We start from the raw sequence: 15,584 nt of genomic DNA on the forward strand, positions 1-15,584 counted from the left end.
GACGTGTGTTTCTGATTTGGCATATTGGGGATCATGACCATCTTTATGATTTTAAACCTATTAGGGTTCCCATTAACCCCTAATGGGCCAAATATGGTTTCAACTTATTTGGGCTCATATCAATTTTTTTCTGTTGGCAGTCTAAAGGCTCACTAAAATTAGATCACTTTTATTGAGTCCAACTAAATATAAATAACTAATATAAATACTACAAATAATATATGTAGCCCACAATAATTATTAAAAAAATTTTTTTTAACACAACATGTTCGTAGGGGGTTACCAAACTCTATATAAGGCTATATCTGAGAATAGAAATACATCAACCACATAAGCATCCATTCATCCAATTCCTTAATGGAAAATTTTTCTCCCTTGCTTGCATTTTGGTCTATATATCTTCATCTGTTTTCTCTCCTTACATTAAACTTGCTATGGGTTAGCTCAAATGTGATTGTTTTTGCATCAGGAAATGAGATTGACCATTTAGCTCTTCTCAAATTCAAAGAGTCTGTATCCACTGACCCATCTGGAATTTTCCTCTCTTGGAATTCTTCTTCTCACTTCTGTAACTGGCATGGAGTCACATGCAATCCCGTGCTTCAAAGAGTCACAGAGTTGAATTTGCAAGGATACAAGTTGAAGGGAACTATTTCTCCCCACGTGGGCAACCTCTCTTATATGAGAAGCTTCAACCTCGGAGACAACAACTTCTATGGAAAAATCCCCCAAGAATTGGGACGTTTGTTTCAACTACAAAACCTCTCTGTTGCAAATAACTCATTGATAGGAGAAATTCCTACAAACTTGACAGGTTGCACTCATCTCAAAATCTTACGATTATATGGGAACAATCTGATCGGAAAAATACCCATCCAAATTGGCTCACTTCGGAAGCTTACAGAGTTGAGCCTTTACATGAACCAGTTGACGGGACGAATTCCGTCATTTGTAGGGAATCTTTCAGCCCTAATTCATTTCTCGTTGTCTAACAACAAGTTTGAGGGAAATATTCCACAAGAAATATGTCGTCTCAAAAACTTGACATTTTTAGCATTAGGTGTCAACAAACTGACGGGAGCATTTCCTTCTTGTCTTTATAATATGTCATCTCTTACTCTAATCTCAGCTCCACAAAATCAATTAAATGGATCTCTTCCCCCCAACATGTTCCACACCCTCCCCAATCTCCAACTACTCGCAATTGAGATCAATCAAATCTCAGGTCCAATCCCACCTTCCATCACTAATGCATCTAACCTTTTAGTACTTAGTATTAGTGAAAATCATTTTGTTGGTCAAGTTCCAATTTTGGGGCGGCTACAAGATCTTCAATATCTATCTTTGTTCAGGAACAATTTAGGAGACAATTCAACTAATGATTTGGAGTTTTTAAAATCATTGACAAATTGTAGTATGTTGAATAGGTTAGATATAGGTTACAATAACTTTGGAGGTCATTTGCCAAATTCCTTAGGCAATTTATCCGCGCAACTTAGTCTACTACATCTTGGAGGTAATGAAATATTTGGAGAAATCCCTGCATCATTAGGAAATCTAATTGGCTTAACTCTCTTGACGATGGAAGAAAACCACATTAGTGGGATTATCCCAACAACTTTTGGGAAGTTTCAGAATATGCAAGTGTTAGACTTAAATGCAAACAAGTTGTCAGGAGAAATAGGGACCTTCATAGGAAACTTTAGTCAATTGTTTCATTTAGGTATGGGGGGGAATATGTTAGAAGGAAAAATTCCTCCAAGTATTGGAAACTGCCAAAAGTTACAACATCTAGATCTTTCGCACAACAATCTTAGAGGAACCATACCCGTAGAGGTTTTTAGTCTTTCCTCTTTAACAACCATGTTGAATTTGTCACAAAACTCATTGAATGATACTATATCGGAAGAAGTGGGCAGCCTAAAAAATCTCATTGTGTTGGATGTGTCTGAGAATCATCTGTCTGGTCAAATTCCTGGAACTATTGGAGAATGCATGATGTTAGAGTACCTCTATTTACAAGGAAATTATTTACAAGGAATCATATCATCCTCTTTGGCTTCACTCAAAGGTCTTCAACATTTAGACTTATCACGAAACCACTTGTCTGGTTCAATTCCAAATGTTCTGCAAAACATTTCTTTCTTAGAATATTTCAATGTATCTTTTAACATGTTGGTTGGTGAGGTACCAAATGGAGGTGTCTTTCAAAATGCAAGTGGGTTAGTGGTGACTGGAAATACTAAGCTCTGTGGAGGTATTTCTAAACTGCATCTACCACCATGCCCTGTCAAACTTAAAAAACTTTCAAAACACAAGTTCATGTTGATAGCAATGGTAGTTAGTGCGGTTGTCTTTCTTCTCATACTGTCAGTTATTCTAACTATCTACTGGATGAGGAAGAGGAGTAAAAAATCAACTTTGGATTCACCAAGAATTGACCAACTGGCTAAAGTTTCATACCAAAGCCTACACAATGGAACTAATGGGTTCTCAACTACAAACTTGATAGGGTCTGGAAATTTTAGCTCTGTCTACAAAGGAACTCTTGAGTTAGAAAATAATGTTGTTGCCATTAAGGTCCTAAATCTTCAGAAAACAGGAGCTCACAAGAGTTTCATAGTTGAATGCAATGCACTCAAGAATATTAAACATCGAAATTTGGTTAAGATTTTGACATGTTGTTCCAGCACAGATTACAAAGGTCAAGAATTTAAAGCTCTAATTTTTGAGTACATGAGAAATGGAAGCTTAGAGCAATGGTTGCATCCAAGGATACTAAGTGGAGAGCACTCAAGAACATTAAACCTTGATCAAAGATTAAACATCATGATTGATGTTGCTTTTGCATTACATTATCTTCATCATGAATGTGAGCAATCGATCATTCATTGTGATTTAAAGCCAAGCAATGTCCTTCTTAATGAAGATATGATTGCTCATGTGAGTGATTTTGGCATAGCAAGACTTCTCTCCACCATCAGTGGTACAACTTATAAGCAAACAAGCACGATTGGAATAAAGGGGACTGTTGGCTATGCTCCTCCAGGTATGATCTAAACTCTCGAATCTGTATTTCTTTGAATTGCCTTGTCTTTCAATGAAAACATGATATTTACTAATTACATTTATTGACAATTTTTGTTATATATTTTAGAGTATGGAGTTGGTTCTGAAGTGTCTATGAATGGTGACATGTATAGCTTTGGGGTTCTTATGTTGGAAATGCTTACCGGAAGAAGACCCACAGATGAAATCTTTGAAGGGGGTCAAAATTTGTATAGCTTTGTGAAAAATTCATTTCCAAATAATCTTTTACAGATTTTGGACCCATCACTTGTACCAGCACATGGACAAGCAACAATAGAAGAAGAAAACAATCATAATCTTACTTCAGCCGTTGAAAAGTGCTTAATTTCACTCATTAAGGTTGGACTTGCTTGTTCAGTTGAATCACCAAATGAAAGAATGAATATAGTGGATGTCACTAGAGAACTAAGTAAAATAAGAAGGGTCTTTCTTGCTGGTAAGATAAATGAAAATTGACTTTAATTCTGCCAAATTTTAATTGTCTTTTGTTGTTTATTTTTATTTTTTGAATTATTTTCCACATACTAGTTCTCCTCTTCAGACTTAACAATATAATAAAATGTAGATTTCAATATTCTTAATTGCATATGCTGTTGGCTTCAACTTTTACCCAATTAATTTCTTCTCGTATTTCAGGTGCTAATGCTTGAAAAATCAAAGCTGTGGTCAAAGGCCACGACTATTTCAAAAACCGATTTGTCTGTAGTATGGTGTACTAATTACATCTTATCCAATATCCAGTCTTTTGCTCATAAGAATACATAGTAGAATAAGGCCTTTATTATTGTTGTTGTATCTGCTCATATGAATGCATCAATTCATCCTTCAAATAACATCTATCATATACTTGATGTATGTAATAATCCATCAAAGTAATGGATTTATTGTACTTCCTTCTTTTATTTCCCATGATTTTTTTAAATTCCAATGCAGAGCACTTGAATCCTTTCAAACTAAATCCATAATCACCGTACCCATTTTTTATGTTATTTTAAAGTAACAAAAATCCATTGGTAAGTAAATCACAGTTAGGATTCAGAATATGTCCTCTTTGTTTTTAAAGCATTATTGGTTGACATATTGGTATATTTAACTACACAAACATTAATGACAACCTAAGGATCAAGATAAACCATATTTATTGGAATACTTCCTATTAGAAGAGCTGATAATGACAATGACGATGTTGATATAGAACCATACAGAAGATAAAATGCAATGTTTTGTGCTAAAGTTGAAGATGAGAAGCATACATGGGCTGGAAAATTGGGCCATGCTGCAATGCAGCTTCCAGTTAAGGCCACAAGATAGCAAACAAGGCCCACAAAGTTTCAGTAAGATATGGTTCATTGGCATGTTCTGTATCTCTTTCATGGTGCACCTATTAGAAGTTTGGTCTAAGGATGGTTGAGAAGAGCGTGCAAAAAGGATTCTGCATTCTAGTATTGCTTTCTAGTAAATAATAAAGTTCATCATTTTGTTGTGTTTAAAAAACAAAATTTAAAAGGTAACAATAATTTACACAATTATTTATGAGGTAATCATTCTTAATAGATGTATTAGGTTAGGTGTGTGGTATGTGAATGCATAACCGAATCCGATGGCAACACTAAAACATGTTTCTGCAGCAGATTTAGTGTTTTCCGAAAATGTGTTATGCAAAGTGGCTTGCAGAATTCACCTTTGGTCGCAACAGTGTTTTCCTAGAAATTTACAATATTTTCTTATCAATTTGGTAAGATATATATTTATTTTTGAACTAAAATAGTGATTGGAAGCAGTTAAGGTTTTAGTTATACTTTTTTATGAATGGGCTTAAATGGTTTCCTACATCATAATTTTTGAAGTAGATTATCACTTCTCTATCCTGGAGTGCTTACTAATCACAGATCTGCATGTTTAGGAGCAATATCTTTTTAATGGGTTCATTTGTTTTGACTTTTGACGATGGCTTCGACTTGGTATTCATAAAATGGTTTGTTTTAGGATAAACATGCAGAGGGATAAAAAGAATCTCTTCTGTATTAACATCTTTATGTCCTTACTGCTTTCCAAGGACTTGAAAAACAATTTAGTATTATTCTTCTCTGAAGACTTAAAAAAATGGATTCTCACAAGCAGAGGATTGCTTTTTCCTATTGCTGGTGTGCTGCTTAAAACATTTGAATTTGTCTGTAATAATTTGAATTTTGGTTAAGCTCTTAGTTATTTTACTTCTGAATGGGCTTATATGGTTTCCTATATATAATTTTTGAAGCAGCTTGAGCTTATCACAACTAATCTTACTTTCGATTATACAAACAGCCAAACTGGTTCAAAAACTGCATTGTATGAAGCCTATAAAATATTATTATGAAACCAACAGCTTCTTGAGAAATTGGCCAAATCAAGATATTAGAAATTCTATCCTCTGCAGCTTAACATTTTTAAAAAAGAATTTGAATTTCAGCTAAGCTACACTTCACGAGGACTATTTTCCTTTATCATTGTTGTTCCTTTAGTTTGGGACCACATCATCTAAACATGTATGCTTGAGTACTTTGAGTTTATTAAGTGTTCTCACTCAATCAATAGTCACCACCTCATGTATGATTATTATATTTTATCCAGTCTTTTTATCTGATTTTAGTTAGAAATTTTCCCTTTTTTTTTTATTTCAATTCATCTCGTTCTTTTCTCCACCTCACACGGTTACAAGCTTATTTTGTAATATGATTATTATCTATCATATATCATTTTCTTAACAATTTGTTGGAGTATTTATTTTCCTCTTTATAAAAAGAAAAGAAAAGAAACAAAAAACACATATCTATATCTGAAGTAGACAACGCAATTTTTATCTTTTTGATGTGCATATATATTACAAATCACATACGTATATCAGATATCAATGCAAGTTCTATGTCTCAGATACTGAATTCAGTATCAACAACTTTAATATCGTAGAAAATTCTAGTTGTCAACTTGATTCTATCATTGCCATTTTTACCGCAAAACTTTGTTTAGTTGTGCAAGTTGACACATGAAACATTGAAACCTGATTTAATGGGCAATTAAAAGTTACAGAATATGAATGGAAACATGTACAAGTAAGTAGATCCAATTTGCTCTCCAAGATGTATGAATTGGACATGATTTCTATTCACACAATCATATCTAAGACTCTAAGTTAGTAGAAACAATTTTTTTAAAAAAAATAAAAATTAATAATCATCAAAGAATAAAATTAAGGATATAAAATATAATATTTTTAAATATGCACTAATAATTTAATTAAAATGAGAGATATATCTATATATCCTCGTTATAATGTAAGTTCACCATTATTCGTAATGTAAGGTTACAAACTTATATATTTGTTTATTTTTTGTAAGGAGGGTCAAGGACTCACCAAGAATTTTGAGAGTACAATTGTAATTATTACAAATCTCATTCGTTTTGTTTACGTAAATAAAATGAACAACTCGAGGAGAAGAAGTCCACATTGCATCTTCTTTTTCTTCCTTTTACATTGATTTATGTTTGGTTATAAGGACGTGCTTTTCAAGTCTTTGTAAAAGAAAGAAGTCACATCATTTAGCGTATGTTTGGGTTGAGTGTTTAAGATATTAATAAAAATAAACATTTTTATAAAAAAGGTAAATCCAACAGTGGAGAAGAAAACTAAGACCCAATTCTCCTTCTTCTTCCACCATTTTATACTTTCTTCTCATTTCCAGATGAGTGGTATGGACAATATACTTTCTTCTCCATTGTTGGATTTACCTTTTTTTATAAAAATGTTTATTTTTATTAATATCTTAAACACTCAACCCAAACATACGCTAAATGATGTGACTTCTTTCTTTTACAAAGACTTGAAAAGCAAGTCCTTATAACCAAACATAAATCAATGTAAAAGGAAGAAAAAGAAGATGCAATGTGGACTTCTTCTCCTCGAGTTGTTCATTTTATTTACGTAAACAAAACGAATGAGATTTGTAATAATTACAATTGTACTCTCAAAATTCTTGGTGAGTCCTTGACCCTCCTTACAAAAAATAAACAAATATATAAGTTTGTAACCTTACATTACGAATAATGGTGAACTTACATTATAACGAGGATATATAGATATATCTCGCTTTAATTAAATTATTAGTATATATTTAAAAATATTATACTTTAAATCCTTAATTTTATATATTAAATTTAGTGATAATTATTTTTAATATTTATATTTTATTCTTTATATATGTAATGATGATTATTAATTTTTAATTTTTTTAAAAAAAATTGTTTCTACTAACTTAGAGTCTTGGATCCACCTATGATTGTGTCAATGAAAATTATGTCCAATTCATATATCTTGGAGAGCAAATTGGATCTACTTACTTTGTGCATGTTTCCATTCACATTTTGTAACTTCTAATTACTGATTAAATCAGGTTTCAATGTTTCATGTGTTAACTTGCAAAACTAATACAAAGTTTTGCAGTAAAAATGGTAATGGTAGAATTAAGTTGGCAACTAGAACTTTCCACGATATTAAAGTTGTTGATACTGAATTCAGTATTGAAACATAGAACTTGTATTGATATCTGATATGCGTATGTGATTTGTCATATATATGCACATAAGAGAGATAAAAATTGCGTAGTCCGCTTCAAATATAGGCATGTACTCGTTGTTTCTTTTCCTTTCTTTTTATAAAGAGAAAAATAAATACTCCAACAAATTGTTAAGGAAATGATATATGATAATATTCTCAGTACAAAATAAGCTTGCAACCGTGTGAGGTGGAGAAAAGAATGAGATGAATTGAAATAAAGAAAAAAGGGGAAATTTCTAACTAAAATTAGATAAAAAGACTGGATAAAATATAATGATTCATTTAATTCATTATTTAATTTTTGTTTTGATGTAAATCTATCGAGCATTATTGTTTTATTTTGTTGAGCTTTAATATTTTATTTCTTGTTAAAATTATTTTGTTATGAGATACATGTGAACTCTTTTACCATCAATGGATTAAATTCAAATTTTAATTGAATTCAGTTTTATTTTAAAGTAGAAGTATGTTACACTTGATTTATATATTAAGAATTTTAATTTTAAAAGTTAAGTTATTTAAATTTATATAAACATAAATTATTATATGAAATAAATTTATATATAATTTAAGTTTAACTAAATATATTTTAAAAATAAATAAATCTCTTCTCATATATATATATATATATATATATATATGAGAAGAGATTTATTGCTTGTAAAGATTGATGTATTGCTTGTAAAGGACGCGTGACTTTTTCTATTTAAAAAAAGAAAGTTTTTTCAAAGATTTGAAAAACAAAGTGAATATTAGCGACCGATTCCCATTTCAATTATTGATTTCCTTTACTATTTAGGACGATACCAAAATAAATATTAGTGTATTTATAATATAAAAGTCGAGTTACTCAATATTACATCGACACATCAACTTAAAATATCTAAAAAGTATTGTTATATTAGTAAATTTACTTACGTGTTATTTTATAATGTATTTCTTATTCAAATATATTTTATAGTTATAAACCTTATATCTCTATAGTCAAGAAGCCTAAATACTTAGAGCACCACCTATAGTTCTATAGCAGATCCATAATGTCTACTTACGACGGTCGTACTTATTCACCTAATCGTTCTTCACTACCTACTACTTCCTCCATACCCATCCCTCAAATCTTTCAAATCTTGAAGTCAAAATTGTGATAGTCACTCCTATGTCGCATCTATCAACCTTTGTCACCCCCTCACCTTATAAATCTTCCAAATATTTAGTAGCCACAACTTTTCTATTGAAGCAAAAGCTACAACGACCATACCTTTGTTGTCTATGGGATTGATCGCTCTGTTGTCTCCGCCTTCTCCAACCTCGACAATCGCTCCTCCGTTGTCACATAATATGTCATGTTTAAATACTAATTTTCAAGTAGTCTTTTTCTTCACTATATTCTTAATTTGATTCCACTCACATAATTTTGAAATTTGATAACTTGTTTCGCAAACTAATAAAATAACGTTCTTTACTGTGAAATTGATTTTTATATATATATATATATTCTTTTTATTATCTTTTTGTCTCACTCTTTTTTCAAAATTCTTTTTCCCCTTAAAGAGTCAAAAATTTATTTTTTATTCAATTTTTTTAGTTAATTAAAAGTTAAATTTTTAAAAAATTATAATTATGATAATAGTGTTAAGTAATATTTTTTTAAATAATTAGTAAATCATTAGTAAATAATTAGTAATATTTTCTTTTTGTAAATTGAGAATAAATGTGTTAAAAAAAAAAAAAAAAGAGGTATAGTTAATAACTCAAATATTATTAATATTTTGGTTGTTTGATTTGATTTTCTGATTATATATTACATTTTTAGAGAGATATATAATACGTTAATTAATAGTTTCTTTTTGAATATTAAAGTATAAATATTTCCTCAACCAATTGATTGATTTATTGAAAAAGGACATGTTGGCGAATTGACTTTTAGGGTTTGTTTGTTAAAATTTTCTTTGATATAAAAGAATCACTTTATATACATTTCACAGTCACTTTTTTTTTATACATTTGTTTTTAGATTTTCAAAATAATCAGAATTTAAAAAGAATATAAAATCTCATTAAAATTAGAAGTTATTTTGAAAAGTTTATAAAAAAACTTAGCTTCTTTAAAAAATATTTTTTAATTGTAAACAAACATAAATGGCCTACTTTAAACTTATTTTCTAGTTTTAAAAAACTAGCCCTTAATTTTGATTAAAAGGATTGTTTTTTAAATTGAGATGTTCTATATTGCGCTTTACAGTTAAACTTAGAAATCATAATTTTGTCCCAAAATAAATTTATTTAAAATATATTATATTATAAAAGTTTTTACATTATTTTTTAATCACAAATTATAAATTATAATAAATTTATTAATTTTTATAATAATTATCACTTATTAAACACTTTTATAGGTCAGAAGTTTGATTTTTGGATAATAATTAATATGATTAATGAAACGCTTTGGTTATATTTATTTTCCTGCCATATTAAGTATTTGCGATTGAATTAATTCGCAGTTACTTTTTTTAATTTTTATTTTATATATCTGCAATTAACAATTGGTTATTCACTTGACTCTTAATATGAGTAATGGATGAAAATGAAAGTTGCTAAAGCAACAGCATGTGATTCTTCTGCATTTACCAAACTCTATATAAAGCTCTGTAAGGAATAAAAATACCAGCATCTATCTTCCAGCCTCCACTTATCAAAATGAAATATTTTTCTCTCATGTTTCTTGCATTTTGGTCAATATATTTCCACTTGTTTTCTCTCTTCACATTAAACTTATTATGGTTTGGTCCAAACATAGGTGTCTTTTCATTAGAAAATGAGACCGATTATTTGGCATTAGTCAAATTCAGGGAATCCATATTTACTGATCCATATGAAATATTCCTTTCTTGGAATACTTCTACTCACTTTTGTAACTGGCATGGAATCACATGCAATCCCATGCATCAAAGAGTTATAGAGTTGAACTTGCATGGGTACAAGTTGAAGGGATCCATATCTCCTCACATAGGCAATCTCTCTTATATGAGAATCTTGAGTCTCTCAAACAACAGTTTTTTTGGGAATATCCCTCAAGAATTGGGACGGTTGTCACAATTGCAATATCTCCATGTCGGAAATAACTCATTGGTAGGAAAAATTCCTACAAATTTGACATGTTGTACTCATCTTAAACACTTACACTTGTATGGGAACAATCTCATTGGCAAAATACCAATTGAAATTGGCTCACTTCGAAAGCTTCAAGAAATATATGTTACTAAAAATCAGTTGACAGGAGGAGTCCCATCATTCATAGGGAATCTTTCATCTCTAACTGATCTCGTGGTCGCTGAAAACAACCTAGAGGGACATATTCCACAAGAAATATGTTGTCTTAAGAGCTTGAGAATTCTATCACTGAATGTCAACAAGTTGACTGGGACATTTCCTTCTTGTCTTTATAATATGTCATCTCTTACTAGAATGTCGGCTGCAGAAAATATGTTAAATGGCTCTTTTCCCCCCAACATGTTCCATACCCTCCCCAATCTCCAATCACTTGCAATTGGTCTTAATCAATTCTCAGGCCAATTCCCATTTTCCATCACAAATGCGTCTAACCTTTCAAAACTTAATATCGGTCGAAACAATTTCGTCGGACAAATTCCAAGTCTGGGGAGGTTACAAGATCTTCAAAAACTTTCTTTGTCCTGGAACAATTTTGGCGACAATTCAATCAATGATTTGGAGTTTTTAAACTCATTGACAAACTGTAGTAAGTTGAAAGTCTTGTCTATATCTTACAACAATTTTAGTGGTCATCTACCAAATTCTTTGGGCAATTTATCCACCCAACTTCATCAATTATATCTAGGGGGAAATCAGTTTTCAGGTAAAATTCCAGCCGAGTTAGGGAATCTAAAAAACTTAATTTTGTTGACCATGGACAATAGCCATTTTAAAGGGATTATTCCGAGCTCATTTGGGAAATTTCAGAAGTTGCAAGTGTTAAGCTTAAGTGTAAACAAGTTGTCAGGACATATAGGAGCCTTCATAGGCAACCTTAGTCAATTGTTCTTTTTTAACATTGAAGAAAATATGTTAGAAGGAAATATTCCTCCAAGTATAGGAGACTGCCAAATGCTACAATACTTGTTTCTTTCAGGAAACAACTTTAAAGGAATCATGCCTTTAGAGGTTTTGAATCTTTCCACTCTAATAGACTTGACTTTGTCAGAAAATTTATTGAGTGGCAGAATCCCGAAAGAAGTGGGCAATCTAAAAAATCTCAACTTCTTAGATATTTCTGAGAATCGCATGTTTGGTGACATTCCTATAACCATTGGAGAATGCATAATGTTGGAGCACCTTTATTTGCAAGGAAATTCTTTACATGGAATCATACCATCCTCTTTGGCATCTCTCAAAGGTCTTCAACGTTTAGACCTCTCACGAAACTTTTTGTCTGGATTAATTCCTAAGGCTCTAGAGAACCTTTATTTCCTACAATATTTCAATGCATCTTTTAATATGTTGGATGGTGAGGTACCAACTGAAGGCGTCTTTCGAAATGCAAGTGAGTTAGTGGTGACTGGAAATACTAAGCTTTGTGGAGGTATTTCTGAACTGCATCTACCACTATGTCCTGTCAAAGTTAAGAAACTTATTGCCAAACCCAGCAAGTTCAAGTTGATTGCAGTAATAGTTAGTGTGGTTGCTTTTATTCTCGTTCTGTCGATTATTCTAACTATCTGTTGGATAAGGAAAAGGAATAAGAAACCATTTTTGGATTCCCCAACAATTGACCAGTTGGCTAAAGTTTCCTACCAAAGCCTATACAATGGAACCAATGGGTTCTCAACTACAAACTTGATAGGGTCGGGATATTTCAGTTCTGTCTACAAAGGAACTCTTGAGTTAGAAGACAAAATTGTTGCCATAAAGGTCCTAAACCTTCAAAGGAAAGGAGCTCACAAGAGTTTCATAACTGAATGCAATGCACTTAAAAATGTTAAACATCGAAATCTGGTACAAATTTTGACATGTTGCTCCAGCACAGATTACAAAGGTCAAGAATTTAAGGCTCTAATTTTTGAGTACATGAGAAATGGAAGCTTAGAGCAATGGTTGCATCCTCTGACACTTGGTGCAGATCGCCCAATGATATTGAATCTTGATCAAAGATTAAATATCATGATTGATATTGCTTCTGCATTGCATTATCTTCACCATGAATGTGAGCAATTGATCATTCATTCTGATTTGAAGCCATCCAATGTCCTACTTGATGATGACATGACTGCTCATGTAAGTGATTTTGGCATAGCAAGGCTTCTCTTAACAATCAATGGTACCACTTCTAAGCACACAAGTACAATTGGAATCAAAGGGACTCTCGGCTACGCTCCCCCAGGTATTGTCTCAAGTCTAGGTGTTTATTCTAATTCTCATTTTTTTGTGTCAACGTGTTATTTATTCGTATTGTGTACATATTGAATTTTTTAGAGTATGGAATGGGTTTTGAGGTATCAACTTGTGGAGACATGTACAGCTTTGGAATTCTTATGTTGGAAATGCTCACTGGAAAAAGACCGACGGATGAAATGTTTCAAGATGGTCAAAATCTTTGTAACTTTGTTACAATTTCATTTCCTGATAATCTTTTACAGATTTTGGACCCACACCTTATTCCAACATATGAAACGACTGCATTCAACGGAAATGATTGGAATCTTCATCCAAATATTGAGAAGTGCTTAGTTTCACTTTTTAGGATTGGACTTGCTTGTTCTATGGAATCACCGAATGAAAGAATGAATGTGGTTGATGCTACTAGGGAGCTTAATCGAATTAGGAAGGTCCTTCTTGTTGGTGAGTGAATACAAATCTACTTAATTCTCCACATATAACTAGTGAACACACAATGATTATTGTTGTAATTACTAGTTTTTTGTTGAAAAAAAGGTTTAACATATAGTTTATCTTTGTGTATTGTGGATTATTATTCACAAGTGAATGAACTTTTCCTATTCAAAATTAATTAGTAAATTTGAGAATTTTACATGTTTTATCTGTATATGGATCTTCATCAAAGTAGAGATACTTTAACGCATGTATAGTTTAATGTAAAAAAATTCATTTCATAATTTTTCTAAATACATGCATAATAATCTTTAAATAGATAATTAGATATATTTATACTAACTTGTGATTACTAGTTTCAACTGTTACCTGATTTTGTTTATATAGATATATTTTGATTTTTATGATATATCTTGTGCTATTTTTGAAAACTACAAATGTAATGTAATATATTATTGAATTTCAGGTGTTGACACTTGAGCCACTAGAAAAGGATTACAGTTGGAATGAAATATCAGCTATTTTAGAAACAAGTGAATGCAATATGATGTGTTGCCAATAAAGTTAAATGGTGCAAAAATGTCTACTAATTTACATGAGTTTTCTACCATCTAAATAAACCAGTTCATGTTTCATGTAATATACATGTACTTAACAAATATAATATTCCATCCAATTAGTAGTACTTCAATGTTTTCATTTCCTATGACTCATGATTTTCCAAATTTTGTTGAAAAAACATCAAAATGTTCTTGATATAGCTATTTATCGCCTATGTTGTATAATACCAATTTGTTTATTTTTCTTTTGGATTTGAGGGAGTCCAGAAACTCTTTATAAGTGTAGAAATGACTATCGTCTGAGATTTTTTTTTCTTCTGACCTTAGTTTACGAGACACTGAGTTCGTAAAAGCCAATAATTATGTCTAATTTAATCCAACATAAGTATTCATTGTTTTTAATCCAATATAATTATGTCTGTTTTGATAAAGTTTTTTTTCAAACACTTATTGAAAAAGAAAATAATGAAGTAAAATAAATTAAATTTAGGTCATTCATAAGTTAATTTATAAAAGTAATGTTTACTAAAATGGTAGAAAATTTTGGAGGTAACTTTTCTTGCGGATTTTCCTGCAAATTTTAATCTGCAGGAAAAATAAAAAATATATATATTTAAATTTATAATTTTAATATTTTAAAAAAAATTCAATTCTCACATCAATTGAAAATAAAGCAATTAAGGAGTATATAAGTTGGGGCAACACTTATCTTACAAGTTAATTTATATGGTTGAGTGTTGGGCTTATAATCTACAATCTTAGAATTTAAAAAAATTATGTATCACATGTTGGAGGCATGCAAACAAATGCTTCTGATGAATTCATTGTGAACATTTGAAAGTTGAAAAATTATTGATAAAATTTATAGTAATTTCTTTAATTTTTTTTGTAATAAATATTCTTACAAAATTTCTTGCGAAAAAATTCGTAGGAAAATTTTTTGCGAATTTTTTTTTTGCAGAAAACTTTCTTGCAAATTTTTTTTTGTAAGAAACTTTCCAGCAAATTCTTTTGCAAGAAATTTCGCAGGAAAATTTCTTGTGAATTTTAAAATTCACAAAAAATTATTATCCATGAAAGTATTACCTACAGATAAAATTTCGCAGAAAAATTTACAGAAACAACATTTCTTGCGAATTTTTATGAAAAATTTGCAAATAAAAGTTGCATGTAGTAGTGACAATAACATTTACAAAAAGCAGATAAACTAAAGCCAATATGGAAAATTCCATAAATGTTTGAGGAAGAGGTACTATCAATCTCTTACGTAGGATCCTTCACAAAAGACGACCATGAGGATTGAATTGGGGCTTTGCCACTAATTAATTTGTTCTGCAATTTTCTCTTTCTATGCGAATATAGCAGCACAGTTTCAATTCCATTATATGTCATATTAATGTGACTTATTGCAAGATTCGCCGATTAGAGTGTATGCTATTCTTGCCAAAAGCCATATATTTGTTTATCTCCTAATGATATTTTAAGCACATGATAAGGATT

The 15,584-nt window shown here is 30.8% G+C and overlaps 2 protein-coding genes across 3 annotated transcripts; both read left to right on the forward strand.

The window, feature by feature from the left end:
• The first annotated feature begins 248 nt into the window (after positions 1–248).
• On the forward strand, positions 249–6,200 carry LOC109815818 (LRR receptor-like serine/threonine-protein kinase EFR). Of its 2 annotated transcripts, XM_020380621.3 has the most exons (3): positions 250–3,049; positions 3,158–3,526; positions 3,727–6,199. In XM_020380621.3, the coding sequence occupies exons 1-3, from the start codon at positions 358–360 to the stop codon at positions 3,738–3,740; spliced, it is 3,075 nt and encodes a 1,024-aa protein (XP_020236210.2). In that variant the 5' UTR covers positions 250–357; the 3' UTR covers positions 3,741–6,199. The 2 variants fall into 2 exon arrangements, with proteins under 2 accessions (XP_020236209.2, XP_020236210.2); XM_020380620.3 differs by having other exon boundaries at positions 249–3,049; positions 3,158–6,200.
• A 3,746-nt stretch (positions 6,201–9,946) lies between these two features.
• LOC109815797 (uncharacterized) lies at positions 9,947–15,037 on the forward strand. Its single transcript, XM_029274868.2, has 3 exons — positions 9,947–13,075; positions 13,168–13,533; positions 13,991–15,037. Exons 1-3 carry the CDS (start codon positions 10,378–10,380, stop codon positions 14,002–14,004), a joined length of 3,078 nt encoding a protein of 1,025 aa, XP_029130701.2. The 5' UTR covers positions 9,947–10,377; the 3' UTR covers positions 14,005–15,037.
• The last annotated feature ends 547 nt before the right edge of the window (positions 15,038–15,584 follow it).

The sequence above is a fragment of the Cajanus cajan genome, chromosome 11 (assembly GCF_000230855.2).
Source record: "Cajanus cajan strain Asha chromosome 11, NIPB_CcT2T_4, whole genome shotgun sequence".
NCBI lineage: Eukaryota > Viridiplantae > Streptophyta > Magnoliopsida > Fabales > Fabaceae > Cajanus > Cajanus cajan.